This window comes from Notolepis coatsorum (assembly GCF_963971535.1).
Source record: "Notolepis coatsorum genome assembly, chromosome: 4".
NCBI lineage: Eukaryota > Metazoa > Chordata > Actinopteri > Aulopiformes > Paralepididae > Notolepis > Notolepis coatsorum.
Window position 1 is genome coordinate 47,311,120 of NC_140168.1, and position 15,028 is coordinate 47,326,147.

General features: G+C 40.5%; 1 protein-coding gene across 1 annotated transcript in view; it reads left to right on the forward strand.

The window, feature by feature from the left end:
• nudcd1 (NudC domain containing 1) overlaps positions 1-9,738 on the forward strand; it is a 67,633-nt gene extending 57,895 nt beyond the window's left edge. The window contains exons 9-10 of the mRNA XM_084313504.1: positions 7,546-7,705; positions 8,930-9,738. Of these exons, the coding sequence (XP_084169630.1) occupies positions 7,546-7,705; positions 8,930-9,219 (450 nt within the window). The 3' untranslated portion in view covers positions 9,220-9,738. The remainder of the gene's footprint in view (positions 1-7,545; positions 7,706-8,929) is intronic.
• Positions 9,739-15,028: the final 5,290 nt, after the last annotated feature.

Genomic DNA, 15,028 nt, shown 5'->3' on the forward strand with positions numbered 1-15,028 from the left:
AAAGAAAATGTCTTGCAAATAAACACACTCCATGCTAGACGCTCGGGTGATCCCTCCTATTGGGCTTTATTCAAACAAATTAGAGATAAATGTACATCTGCAGTGAAAGTTGCCAAAACAAATTATTTATTAGATTTGGTCACCAGCTCCTACTCGGATCCATCAAAGTTCTGGAAATCAGTAAATACTGATAAAAGCAAGACCACAATCTCTTTTCCCACACATCTTAAAGGGGAACTATCTTACTATTTCTTTCACTATTTGGGCAATTTTACACAGTTCCTGTGAGTCTATGGAACACATCTGTAAGGTTTCTTTAAAAAAAATGCATTGTTTTGTATTTCTAATAGAGTACTGTAGAGCAGCAGTTTCTGCACTTCCAGATTCCAAGCTGTTTTTGGCTGGGCTTTGCCCATACTCTCAATGCGCTTTGAGTGACGGTCACTCACCCACCTGCACTGGCAGATAACTTTGGGGAGAGAGAGAGAGAGAGAGAGAGAGAGTAAATGCAGGGGGAGAGACGAAGGAGAGACTCGCGACTGTGTAAATGCAGGGGGAGAGACGGAGGAGAGATCGCTCCGAGACGAGTCACACCGTATGAGAGCCCCTCTCTCTCTCTCTCTCTCTCTCTCTCTCTATCTATCTGTCTGTCTGTCTCTCTCTCTTTTGCTCTCTTTTGAGGAAGTGTCAGTGACAGGGAAACCACTTCTGCATTATTCCCACTCGCTCTGTTGTTGAGCGAATTGTTGATTGTGAGTGGTGGAACTAAACCACAGAAGGGGCGGAGGTACGCATATCATTATGCAAATAATTCTGCTTCCGTCACGGGACCAAAATTCAGAATGGCTTGGTTCAGTGGGGGAGGATCTTGTCGTCTCTGAACTGGAAGAATGCGCCAAAATGAGATTTGAGACATAGACAGTGTTGGTACAACCCCACATTGCTAGAAAACAATGCTAAACACTGGAAAATACCATTTATAAGATAGTTCCCCTTTAAATGTAATGATTGCTTAATATCTGAACAGAAGGAGATACACCAAGCCTTTAATATAAATTTTTCAAACGCTGGTCTTTATTCGAAAACAATTATGGTGGAAATTAACATGATCCTCAATTCCATCTTCCGCCCTTCCCTAATGGTGTTTTACTGGAAGCACTACAATCCATTGATACCAGGAAATCAACTGGAGATGATGAATTTGATCCCTTTTTCCTCAGATTAACTAGAAACACACATATTTATTCTCTTTGTTAACAAGTATATTCCCTATTGCCTAAGGTGGAGATAGAAGTGACCTAAATAACTATCGACCAATTTTCAAGTTATCGTACATAGCAAAAATCCTGGAATCATTGGTAAATAACGAACTTAAAGCATTTATCTCAAAATATTCTGTTAGTCGGGTTTTAGAGAAAAGCTTAGCACAATTCCAGCCACTACTTTAGTTATACATTTTATAGTAATCGCCCTTGATAAAAGAAAACACTGTGCTGCCCTGTTTGTAGATCTGTCAAAGGCATTCGACACAGTTGACCATTCACTTATTTTGCAAAGATCACATATTATTTGAGTTGGTTCAAAAGCTACTTATGTGAGACACTTCAATGTGTAAAATCTAATTGCACTGTCAGAGTTTCTACCTATTACGAAAGGTGTCCTGCATGGATCAATCCTGGGCCCTGTCTTATTTAACATCTATATTGATAATATTGTCTCATCTAAGAGTGATTGCCAAGTTCATCTTTATGCAGATGACACTATTGTGTATTGTATCACAGATTCTGTGAAACTGGCCATTGACCCTTTTTATGGTTTGCAAGATGCACTTATTAGTCACAAACTGGTGCTTAATGCTAATAAGACTAAATATATTGTTTACAATGATTTGCATATATCTACTGTGAATGGGTCTGATATTGAGAGAGAATACATTCAAATATAATGTGGGCCTTCCTGCCAGTAAATTGCAGCAAAAGATTGGTTTCTTATATCGGAATAGAGCCAGCTTCCTGATGATTAGCCGAAAGAGAGCCGTTGAAGCTGTTTTAATGTCTGTGTTGGAGATGTAATTTACAGACATGCAGCGGCTTCCACTCTTGCCCTTATATTCCATATATCATTCAGCCATTCGATTTATCACAGGTTCTGGTTATGATACTCACCATTGTGACCTTTATAGTAGACTTAGTTGTTTCTATTTCATCTAAAATTATCTCACTTCACTATTGGAAACTATGGTACATGATCCAATGATTGGCTCACACTTAAAGCACCTAGAGTTTGTACTTGGGAAATCTACTTTTAGCATCTCTGCTCCTGACATGTGGAACATCATACAAACTCTAAAACTCAATATTTTGGTATCCTTTGGTCAGTTTAAATCCTTAATTATCAGCCATACCACCATAATCTGCAGTTGTTTTAATTGACTGTACATACTCTATTATGTTTTGCATTTATTGTATATTTATTATAATATTTATGTATTATGTATGTATGCTCAACGTGATAAAAAATGATGGCTTGCCCTCGATGAATTTCTCAAGTTGAAATAAAGATTGAATGAATGATACATTTACATTTAAATACCATAGACAATCCTGCCAGCAAACTGCAACACAAATTGGGTTATTTTTACAGAACCTGCTTCCCTATGTTTAGCAGGAAAATGACTGTTGAAGCAGTTTTCCTATCAGTGTTGGATTATGTCGATGTAATACAAATGCTGCTCCTTCCACTCTTAAACCCCTAGACACATTATATCATTCTGCCCTCAGATGTATTACTGCTGATAGATATAGTACTTGCCTCTACGTGTCCTCTATGATCAAATGGCTTGGTCTTCTCTGGCAGAGAGGCGAAATAAACATTGGTATTCATATCTGTTTATCTTTAAGGCCATTGCTGGGAAATGTACCACCTTTGTATCACAAAAATGCTAGATTGTGATTATGAACCCCATCTGACACGCTCAAATGACTTATGATTAAGATTCCCCAAGTACAGACTGAGTTTGGAAAGTGAGCCTTTTGTTTTAATGCCCCAGCTTCTTGGAATGATCTTCAAGTCACGCAAAAAATCTATCTCAATCTGTGTTTTTATCTAAAATACTCAATCTATTCAATGTCTGACTGTCTAAACGGATTCCCCCTTGTTTTAATTTGTTCTGTGTTCTAACTTGCTTGTAATCTCAGTATCGGAAAACCTCCAATGGTTCTTTCAAGAATAAAATAAAACCAAGCGTGGTCTCTGGACACCAGGCGGCCACTTGGCAGAATGAAATGAAAAGGCCTACAGAGGTAAACGAGGAGGAGTGACGACACGAAGGCAGGTGGAGAGCTTCTGTTTCAGTTTGTCTGTATTGACATCTGGTCGCCATGTACCACTGCTTTTGTGTTTACTCCTCCACCTCCTCCCTCCTTTCTTCCCTTCCCTCCTTCCTTTTGCCTCAAGCCGTGGGTCTTCACACCAGCTGATAAGAACCAGCAGGCACTTTAGGTGCTGAATTTAGAGCTGGAGTCGGGGGAGGCAACATGTGATAAGGGTGGGTGTTTAGTTCTTTTTCATCACTGAAATTAAAATCTGAATGCAGGAAGAATTGAAGTAACCATACTTGTTGTATTGTCCAACTGTTCCCACATTATGGGGGAAATGAATACATTTTATAAAAGAAATAAAAACCCAGGAAAAATCGTGAGTGGAATCTAGATTATCTTGCCACAGATTATGGCATTTACATTTTATCCTACCATTCAATACTAGCTATGTGATGAATCTGAATGAGCATAGTTAATTTATTCATGCCTAGTCATGAGAAGGGGGGGGGGGGCGCACAGGCACAACATTATTTGCCAATGCACAGGATGTGATGTCATTATATCCTTTATGCCATAGACATGGCCTACATGGAAACATTATTTTCAGAGAGAGAGAGAGAGACTCTCTCTGAGGTGTTTCATTATCAAGCCTGTATCATAAGATCTGGAGCATTACTGGGAGAGCCATAAAGTAGGAAGAGAAAATGTACACTGCAGAATATTTAACGGTGTCATTCCAAAACACTACTTATTGTAGGGGGAGTTTGGGTTACGGGGGCGACCGTGGCTCAGGAAGTAGAGCAGTCGTCACATTGAAAGTCAAGTTTCAAGTTTGTTTATTATTTGTCACAATAAAATACATGTACTTTACGGTGAAATGCTTGATTCTGTATGAGCCCCTGAGAGTGTGCTTTATACAGGAATATACAATACAATCTAAAGTATAGCCTAAGTACAATCTGAGTACAGTGAGTAAAAATGCAGACAATGAGGTACAAAACTTTAAGGTAAGGTGCAAATGAGGTAGGAATGTAGTGCAAATCTCTAAATAGATAAATATAATGTAGTGTTAGTGTGTCTAAAGTGAGTGTTAATAAGGTGAGTGTTTGTTTAAAAGTCCTCCTACCCCCCTCATTGTGACAGCCTGAGGGACATGTGTGGGGGACTCTATTGACATTTTTAGTTTTGATTTCAGTTATTACATGCATTGCTTTTATTCATGGCTGTTAATTAATGTTGTGTTGTCGTTTTTATTTGAAACTTGTGTGAAGTTTTCCTGATTGAAATAAAGAATAATAGAATTATATTTATTTTTAATAAATAAAAAAGATATAATCCTTTTTATGCAGATCCTATTTCAGTGTGTAGAGCACTAATTGATTAATTAATAAATGTTACCTCCCTGTGTAGAATTTGGGACCGCAGGTAGATAAGTAATCTCCACTGTATGTATTAATGTACCGGTATGTTTTTTTTTATCCACTTTCTCCTTTTTCTATTTTTCTCCCATCTCAATTTCGCTGTGCCAATTCTCCCCTCCCCTGTCTTGAATGTTGCTTGCATATGCCCCCCACTGGCCCGTTGTAGGGAGGTTAGAAGCCTTGCATCACATGTCCCCTCCGATACATGTGGAGGCAGCCTGTCGCATCTTTTCACCTGCCAGCGCGGACTCTCATTGGCGAGGTGTAACGTATGGGAGGCTCACACTACCCCCGCCATTTTCCTGTCTCTGCTGTGCTCTGCGTCCCCCAACCGACCTGTAGGAGTCGCTGTCCACAACGTCCAGTTTACCACCCATTGATTTCCACCCGCTAACTCTGCCAATTGAGTTAGTATGACGGCCGGCCCAAGCCGGAGGCAACGCCGACAGCCGGAGTCCAACCCTGTGTCTCTTGCGTTGGTGACGAGCGCAATGTCCGCTGCGCCACCCAGCAGCCCTAATGTATGTTGTTTTGAATATACTCCTTTTCCAGAGATATTGCATCTCAATGGGACTTCTTGGTTCTATAAAGGTCACGTTAATAATCACAACATATAATAGAACCAGTAAAACACCACCTTCAAGGTCAAACAGTTGAGGTTAAAAACATCTCGCCTTATCAGTTCTATACTGATATTGTTCATATACTGTCAAAATGAATACCGTAATTGATCAATACTACATATCCGTTTGTGGTTCCTGCTTCTGCACTCTTCATTCATTCATGAAAGTATTCTGCGTAGGGGTATAACAAGCTCAATGCAGAATCTGCTTCAATACTAGCTTTGTCATGAATCTGAAATGAGTTAATTAGTTATTAGTTAATGAGTTAATTAGTTAATAACCCATAGTGTCATGGGCAATCACCATGTCTGACAGAAATTGGTATGAGACGTACTGATTTACATAATGATTTACTTTACAAGAACGTCTATGTTCTTGTAAGATATATGTTTTGATATGTCATTCTCTCTCTCTGGTCCCATTTGCTTTTCAGGCAGAAGCTGTGGTCTAGAGACGTTGGTGCATTGATTTAGCGGGCCAGGGTCAGAGGTGTTGGATTACTGTTATCAGCAGCATTGGTTAGGTGGGAGGTTAGCTACTTTTGTGTCTGTATGCTAATTTTATGCCTGTTACTTTTATGGTATTTGCTGTGGGGCACTTTGGCCTGCGGTCCATGTGTGAAAGGTGCTATATAGATAGAGGTATTATTATTTTTTATTATTATATTGTAAAAAATGTATGCATTGAAATGTCTAAGTCTTGACATTGAAAATGAGGGTGACCTCAATTGTCCTTTTCGAGAATGAATAAATGTTTGAATTGAATGTCAAATCCCCATCGTCGGCCAGAGAAACCGTACAGCCCCAATTTCTGTTTCGTACCACCAGAGCACTTTAGGGGGGGTTCACACGTCAACTCTTTATTTTTGTTCAAGCCTTCTATGTCATTGATCTTTCCAAGAATAATCATTGCTGCCTGTCTTCAGTGCGTTGGGTATTTGGCTGTAGTGTTGTGTCAGTCCATTCACACATGCAGGCTCCATATAAGGATCAGTGGATGATGTCATGTATCGCCGGTGAATGAAAAGATGGCAAGAAAATGAGTTTTGAAGAGGAGGAGTGACGACTTGCTAACGTGCCTGCCTATCTGTCGGCCCATGTAAAGTGTTTGCAGCGGATTCGCACAGGCTGTGTTGACGCCAAGTACGTTTGGTGCTTGCTGGAGTGTGAATGTGTCATTACTGTGGGCATTCTTCCGCTTTCAGGCAGGTTGGAATAGTACAGGGCTGCCAAGAAATATGGCTGCGTCAGTCGTCAGAACGAGATGTACCACTAAAGAAATATGGGGGGGGACTTTCACAGCTCTTACTAGTAATCATTATTCGATAAAGGTGTTCCACCAATTACTTGTCATGTCGCATTGAGCTTTAGGATAAAGACCTGCCACACTGAAATGTAAATCTCTCTGGGGTTTCTCTTAACGATAACCAGTGGGAGGGGAAAATTGTGATACGGTTGCATTCTGGGATATTGCGCTCACTTCCTGGTTCAAGGCTCAACTGCTAATTAGACGCGCTTGATTTTCTGTCTCAGCTGATGGATGTTGTTCTTCTCCTACTCTTAATAGATCATTGATTCGGAGTGGGTTTTCTGGGTGTTTTATGTATGCCGTTTGCTACTCAATCAACTTAATATAGTCTAAGAATTATGCACAGTCGGCCTCCCATAGCAGCACTCACTCAAGCATTACAGTTTACTTGGGCTCTCATAATGGTGGAGGGCTCAGAGGAAATTACATTGATGGTTGGTTTATTTTTGTTTATTGTCTATATAATAGGACTGGGATCCGACATGACTTTTTAAATGCACCAGGCTCATTTGCATCTATAGTTCCTGGGGACTTGATATATTTCTTGGACATGGGGGTACAGTTAACATGCAATCAATACAGTACACTACAAAACAGTACAAGAATACAACCTATAGGTGACAAATGGCAATTCCGTGAACATTTAAGAGCACGATAAAAGATAATGCCCTAACCCTAACCCTTGCAGACGGATAGCTTTCTACTGAACACACAGATATATTATCTATCTTCTTGTCTCACTTTGGAGAAGAGGGTAAGCGCATTTCCCATAAAGTTGGCGTGTTCCTTTAAGCCAGAGCTTTTGTATTCCAGTTTCCAACTGATTTGATGGAGAAAGCGGTTTGGTCTTTCTAAACTGCGTCTCCCCTCCAGGTGAATCTGGGGAGCCACCAGTACCTGTTCACGGTGGACGCGAGCCCGTCAGAAATGCCCTGCCTCTGCCTCCGGCACGATGTCGACGCCCTGGTGTGGCAGCCCCGGCCCGACCAACCTGGCAATATGTGGGAGCACATCGCCACTTTCAACGCCCTGGGTAAGAACGTGCCGGGTGCTTTGTGAGGCTGACGTCAGTGGTGTTAATCTAACACCTAAAGGTCATGTCTCTGCTGAACGGTTATCTCCATCAAGAACTCTCCATCTGGACACCGTGTGCCAGTGGGGAGTCCAATTTTGGAATGGGAAAGAGTTTATTCACCAAATCCACGGCATACAGTATGGTGGCAGGTAGGGGTGGGAATCACCAGAGGCCTCACGATACGATACTATCACGTTACTTGAGTCACGATACGATAGTATTGTGATACTAAATATATTGCGATATGCTGAGTATTGCGATATTAATATTGCGATATATTGCGATTTATTACCTTTTTTCAACTTCAAAGTAAAACTGTCAACATGTTTTATCTAATAAAATAAAGTTCAGTCTGTTCATCTCACTTCAATAATTTTTATTGCAGAACATGGTATTTTCTCAAGCAGACAGATGTAAACACTGTAATCTGTGTTGCATGTACCTGACAAACTGAACTGTTTGTATTACAGTCATATTCCAACTTAACTGAATGCCCACGTGTGCGTGTGTGTGGACTATTGTACTATTACAGGTATTGAAATGAACAATGCAATTTCCTTATACAAAAAAAAAGACATTTAGAAAAATACTAGCGACGTATCGATATTTTCCCCCACCACTAGTGGCAGGTGTAGAGGGAACTGTCCGTGGAGTGCATTAGGCAAGGTTACCATGAGGTAGTTATACTGGGTAAATTGAGCAGCAGGAGAAGACTGACATAATTCCCCAAGTTAAATTCTCCCTTCTGACAGCAATTGACTTGCTCTTGTTACTTGACAGAGTTTCTACCCTTCAATCCTATTACATGTGCAATACATTATGCAGGTTTGAGATATAGATAGCTCTCGAGTGATATAGCTCTCAAGGGATATTCCTGGGTGTCTGTGTGCCCGTGCCACTGTGGCCCCAAGATTAAGCTCAAAACATGCACAAATAATAACATTCATGTCAACCTTGTCTAGGTGCAATACAATTGAATACAGTGTCATATGATTGCAGCCAGTAACCCATTTGCACATGATTTAGTGAGTGTTGATGGAAAACCTGATAACAACAAAGGAACTAATTCCGGCACAACCATGTTTCAAACGCTTATTTACCCGAGTATTGTCGGAAACGGCAAAGTCTAATTTCATCTTTATTTTCCCCTTTCCCTCAAACCCACCTCCCTTCACTTTTCAGGCTATGTCCAGGCATCGAAACGCGAAAAGAAGTTTGCCACCTGCGCCCCAAACTTCTCCTATGCGACCTTGGGGGAGTGTCTTCGCAGAGTGTTCATCTACAGACAGCCGGCTCCGGTCGACACCGTCCTCTTCAACAGGAAGCAGGGTCGCCAGGTGGGCCAGGTCGCTAAGCAACAGGTAGCCAGCCTGGAGTCCAACGAGCCAATCCTGGGCTTCCGAGCCTCCAACGAGAGACTGTTCGTCCTGACCTCCAGCAAGCTCTTTGTTCTAAAAGTCAATAATAATTAGATTTGTTTGGGGTTTGAGATTTCTATCTCTTCTCTACCCCTGCCAAAGAGTTTGAACCATTCCAAAATGAGGATATACTGTCTGGAACAACTGAATAGGACTTCCCCTTGTTGTAATGATTAATGCAGTGTTAGCAGTTGAATTGCGTGTATTTGCATTTGCCTCGTGTTCTCACTTCTGTCTCGTGATTAATATGTACAGGTAAAGTACATATTGGGGATGCACCCATACTGGTATTAGATATTGGGCCGACACCATCCTAAATCAGGGTATCGGTATCAGGAGAATTACTCCCAATACTACAATCCTATACCAAGAGCCTTGTGTATCATGTCAGAAATCAAAGCAGAGACTTTGTTTTTCTGCACTTTGGTATACAAGTATTGTTACATTACTCTACTCTTACATTGCTATTTTTGGGGACACCAAGTAAGAAACTGTATTTGACCGACTGATGATCATTGTTCATTTGTGCAAACTTTTCTCAGGAAATCTGACTAATAAAAATATGAAGTCTCAAATAAAACCAGTTTTGCAGAAGATATTTGCATAAATCACTTAATTCAACACTTCAAATAGCTTTTATAGACACTATTATTTTACAGCAAGGTCCTTAGGAAATCAGGCCTAGACATGATGACAAACTCATTACGGTTCCTTGACGACAGTGCTGAAGTTTAGTAATCTTGGGACCGGAATTCTATTCTAGAATTTTAGACCAAGCAGTTCTACTGGTCCCATCGTAGAAAACCGGTCCCATGACAGTCTGTGAGTTGTTTACTTAAGCAAATCGACTAAACCCCCATAATATTATCAACCTGGATGTAATATATTATAAGCTCATGCTCGTTGCTGATTGGTCGGACGGGGCTCGCATCAGATGGTCAGTGGGGAGAGAGAACCCCCCCCCCCCCCCCAACACATTTTTATAATCATGATTGTAGCATGAAAATGAATGAATTTCCATGTAATTAAACAAGGACATTCCAGACCATGCAGACACACAGGTGTTTAATTTAAGACCTAGGCTGATTAAAATATAAGTCGTGCGTAGCTTAATTTACTTTATACTTGCATGTTTGGCATAATGGAATGAATGAAGTTTAAAATGAAATGGCAGAGCAAAGTACCAGTGCTTGTACTATATGGTACTATGAATGGATTATATCTTTAATAGTCTGTCAAAGTATGTTAAAGCGTTGAAGTTGTAAACCTCCTTGTTTGTTATAGCATCAAATGTGAGAATCACAGGTCTCAGTTATATAATATCCATTTGTTGTTGACAGTGCTACCTTGCTTATTCAACAATGATGTTTGCGTCATGTCTCTTTCCAACTCACCCAGAGTGGAAAAGGGTTTAAAAGGTCCTATAGATGTACTGAAGGACTTCTTAAGATGGTCTCTCTCTCAGACATAATGCATTTCTGTCGTGTTGGGCAGTAGGGCTGGGTATCACATTAATGGATTCGATTCCCATTCACAAGCTCTTGATTTGATTTCCGATTCAATATGGATTCGGTTAGGAATATTTCAGTTACAATACCAGTTTTAACCTGGTGCGTTATTAAAAATATTCATTTTTACATTAACAATTGACCACAAAGCAGTTATAGTAATGTACTTTTTATTTAACATGACCAACACACTACAGCAGTTTGTATGTATGTATTTTCTCTGGGATCTTTTTTTTTTACCCAGCCCTATTGGTCAGTCCAAAATATATTCTCTAAACTCTTTGTCAATTTCATCTTTAACTGGGCAAAGGCGCGTGGCACCCAATGTGTTAAATGTCCAATATTATTATCAGCACCGTACTGTGTTATGGTACATTATTGGTGTACCATATGGTATATAATTTAAAACCTAGATAAGTCATAAACAGGAAAATTGCTGAAGTCATTTGGGAGTTTGATGAATTTGTCTTTTCCATGTTCTCCTAAGTGGTCCAATTTTGTCTTCAATTCATGTTCTCAGCGGACCCCAGCTTTCCCTCTGAGCATCTCAGGGGTAATTTGCTTTCTTGTGGTAATCACTGTTCATTGTTTTGCAACGGAAAATCTAGTTTTGCACTCAGTTCTTATTTAATTATTGGTGCGCAATTGAATTAGCCTGCAGCTTGTTTTTATTAGCTGCCAGAATCTCTACATCAGTTGGCAGGGGTTCTGTCGGATCCCCTTAATGTCTCCAAGGACTAGCTCTCCTGTTTCCTCAAACACACACCACACACAACACTGTCACAGTGCAGACATTTGTATCAAGGAGAATTGTTATTGCTTAATGGGTTTTGTATTTCTCAAGCCTTCTTATGTGGCTGGTTGGGGCTTTGCTATTGGCCACTTGTATACTCTTAACTGGGATGAGAATTGGCGGTAAGTGTAGGCCTACCATACATGAACTCTAACCCAAACTTTAATTGGGGATTGTTAAGATAAGGCATGCATGGCAAGGTAAAACATGTGCCATCAAGATACTTACTGTAAGCCAGTGGCTCTCACCCCATCTGTTGCTGCGACACACTTATACAAGAATGGAAATTCCAAGGTGGATTTCTGGGGAATATCATGTAAAACATGAGGAGATTGCAAAATATGAGCAGCTGGTGGCCACCAAGAATGAGCTAAATGTATTCACATCGATCTGATTGGGGAAATAATTTTCATAGGCTTACTTAAAGGGGCACTTCACCAAAAGAAAACTGCATATTTATTTTGCACATAATCTCACACATATCCAAAAACTATTGAGGGTTATTGAGAGTAAATTAGTTTGGATATTGCCACCAGTGATGTCTTGACATTTAATCCTTGTGTTGTGTTAATTGCAGCTCCATGAAATTATAAGGTAGCAGTCCCTATAAAACAGGGTATTGCTATTTTTCATTTACATAATTTCATGGAGCTGTAATTAACGCAACACAAGGATTCAGTGTCCCTAATGACATCACTGGTGGTCATATTCAAACTAATTTACTCACAATAACTAAATTAATGTGTGCAGAGTTTTGGGATGTGTGAGATTATGTGCAAAATAAAACAGCATTGTTTTTTGTGCCCCTTTAGTTATATGTTAATGAGGAAAATGTAACAGTTCTGTTTGACATTAACTTTCTGTACATTTGAGCTAAATCACAAAGCACACCAATTGGGAACCACTGCTGTAAGCAACAGTAATTATTTCTCAATTATACCGTGGTCTGGGTGAATACTCTTTTCTGAAAACCTTTAATGCACATGTAGTCAAGTTTAATCACCATTCTAAATTCATCCGCTACCCAACCTGTAACCATAGTAACATTAAAGAGTAAAGCTCTTCAAGCACAGTTGACTTATAAACTTGATAAACTAAGGACTGGGAAGGAAAACACACCAAAGACTTGTATTTTACTTCAATAGAACTGGCACCAAACAGATCATAGAGCGCTGGTATTCTGACGTGATGACTCTTTCTTCCTTTATAGTTTCCTTGGTTGCTGAGAGGAAAGAAATAGGGGCCAAAGCTGTTCCCCTAGCAACAGAATAGCAACAGAATACATCTGAAGAAGTCTATATAGGAGCTCAGGATGAGTCAAGCTCCAACATTAGCTGCCCTGACCATCTGCTCTCACTACACACATGCAGGCTCTCAATATCTCACTGCAAAATAAAATCTTGAAATGTGGGACCCTGGACCCTTGAGGCCTAATGGAAACATACTACCTGGGTCTAATTTGACATATTGTTATGTGTTGGAAGCATGATTTTTAGACTTTATTTTATATATTTCAAACCAAAGTCAGAGATTAATGACAATTTCTCTGCCAGAACCACCAGTGTTGGCAGTTGGTTATTCACATCACCTCCTATTGATGGTTTCATTGGAATTGTGTTGCCAGGGAACCGCTTGGACCCATGTCTATTTCCTGTCAGTTATTTATATCAGAAAAACTGCAACAGGAAGTAAACTCTGGTCCATTTAGAATGTGTATGGTGTTGAGTTGAAACCGTCTATATGTAACGGGTGTAAAACTCACTCCCCAGAGGCATACAAACTGAGCGCTTAGAAGGGAATTCCTTTCTTGGCGCAGCGGTTTGTTATGTCGCCCGCAGTGCGGACGCCTGGGGTTCGACTCCCACTCAAGGCATGGTCGAATTCGTGGCAGGGGCGAGTTGCCTCTGTTACACTGGTGCCGTGACCCGGATGCCTTGGGTGGTGTGAGTTTAGGGGGGGTGAATGTAACGGGTGTAAAACTCACTCCCCAGAGGCATACAAACTGAGCGCTTAGAAGGGAATTCCTTTCTTGGCGCAGCGGTTTGTTATGTCGCCCGCAGTGCGGACGCCTGGGGTTCGACTCCCACTCAAGGCATGGTCGAATTCGTGGCAGGGGCGAGTTGCCTCTGTTACATATATACGGTATGTACACTGAAACGTGAAAATGTTCTGTAGATCAAAGTAAAATACCACTTTAAAGCAAAGAAAAAGACTAGTCTGCAATCAGAGATCATCTCAAAGCACACAGTGTCATTGTAGAAACCGTGTTCATATCCAGATGTCGGAGAAAAGAGCCAATCGCTGTGAAGCTGGAGAGAAACACAGATTGCCAGATTTCAAACTCCGACCTCGAACTCCACTCATAATGACAATGTCATTTCTCTGTTGACAGCCACCTGACATTGTACATATTCCTCCAACGCATAATTACTCTTGTAAATAGAAAACGCTGATGATGTTCCCTTGTAGTAGGCAAGCTGTAATTACAGTCTGTTGATCTTTGTTGCCACCTCTAACCATCTCCGCCATAATGAGCGTTACATTTCCATTATGACGGAACAAAAAGAGGGGTTTGAAAAACACATTAAATCTGAAGTTAATGAGTTAATGAGCCAGAAACTTCTTTTTATTTTCTTTGTATTGTCTTTGCTTCTGTTGCTCCAGCTTCTAGCTGTGCCCATGTGTTCACTTTGGGATGCGTGTAGCTTAATCCCAGCGGAAGAGTCGCAGAACGCTTCCGCATTCTTCGCCGCACGCCAGTACGGTAATGCGCATTTCCTTTTCCTTCGCCCAGGTGCTCGCGAGGTGCCCGCGAGGTGCTCGCGCGCGCATGCGCATGAGATCCCCGCTTGGTTCGACACATATTACACACGCTTTGGTTCATATTAATCACGCTTTGGTTCATATTCTTTGGTTCATATTAATCATATTAATCACATACACGCGATGGACGCAGCAGGCGATCACTGCTACTGTTATTCAGCCGCGCCGAGGTACATGCATTTGTACATCACAGGAGAGAAACCGTGTATTCAAAGAAAGCTATTAAAATAGTCTTTGAATCTAAATATACTTTCTTTGTAAAATTTGTCATAATGTAGCATTTGTATGTGTAACGTACTGTAAAAAATAAATGTTTTTTCACAGGAAATTCACTTCTCTGGTCTGCATCCCCTTAACAATTGTGTGTATTGAGCCGTACTGTATTGTACCCATTCTGCAATCTGTTATTTTCATTCAATCAATTTCATTCAATCAATTTTATGAATGACCGAAAAAACAATGTTACAAAGTAAAGTTGACAGCTGCGTTGTGTTATCGTTACAATGTACAGGGAAATAACATTATGGCATTGCGAGTGAATCGCGTCGCGATAATATACATGTATTCCATAATATGTAAAGTACAGTTGACAGCTGCGTTGTCCTCGTTTGGATAATATGTAAAGTACAGTTGACAGCGAGTGAATCGCGTCGCGATAATATACATGTATTCCATAATATGTAAAGTGTCCTCGTTTGGATAATATGTAAAGTACATATCAATCAATCATGTACCTCGG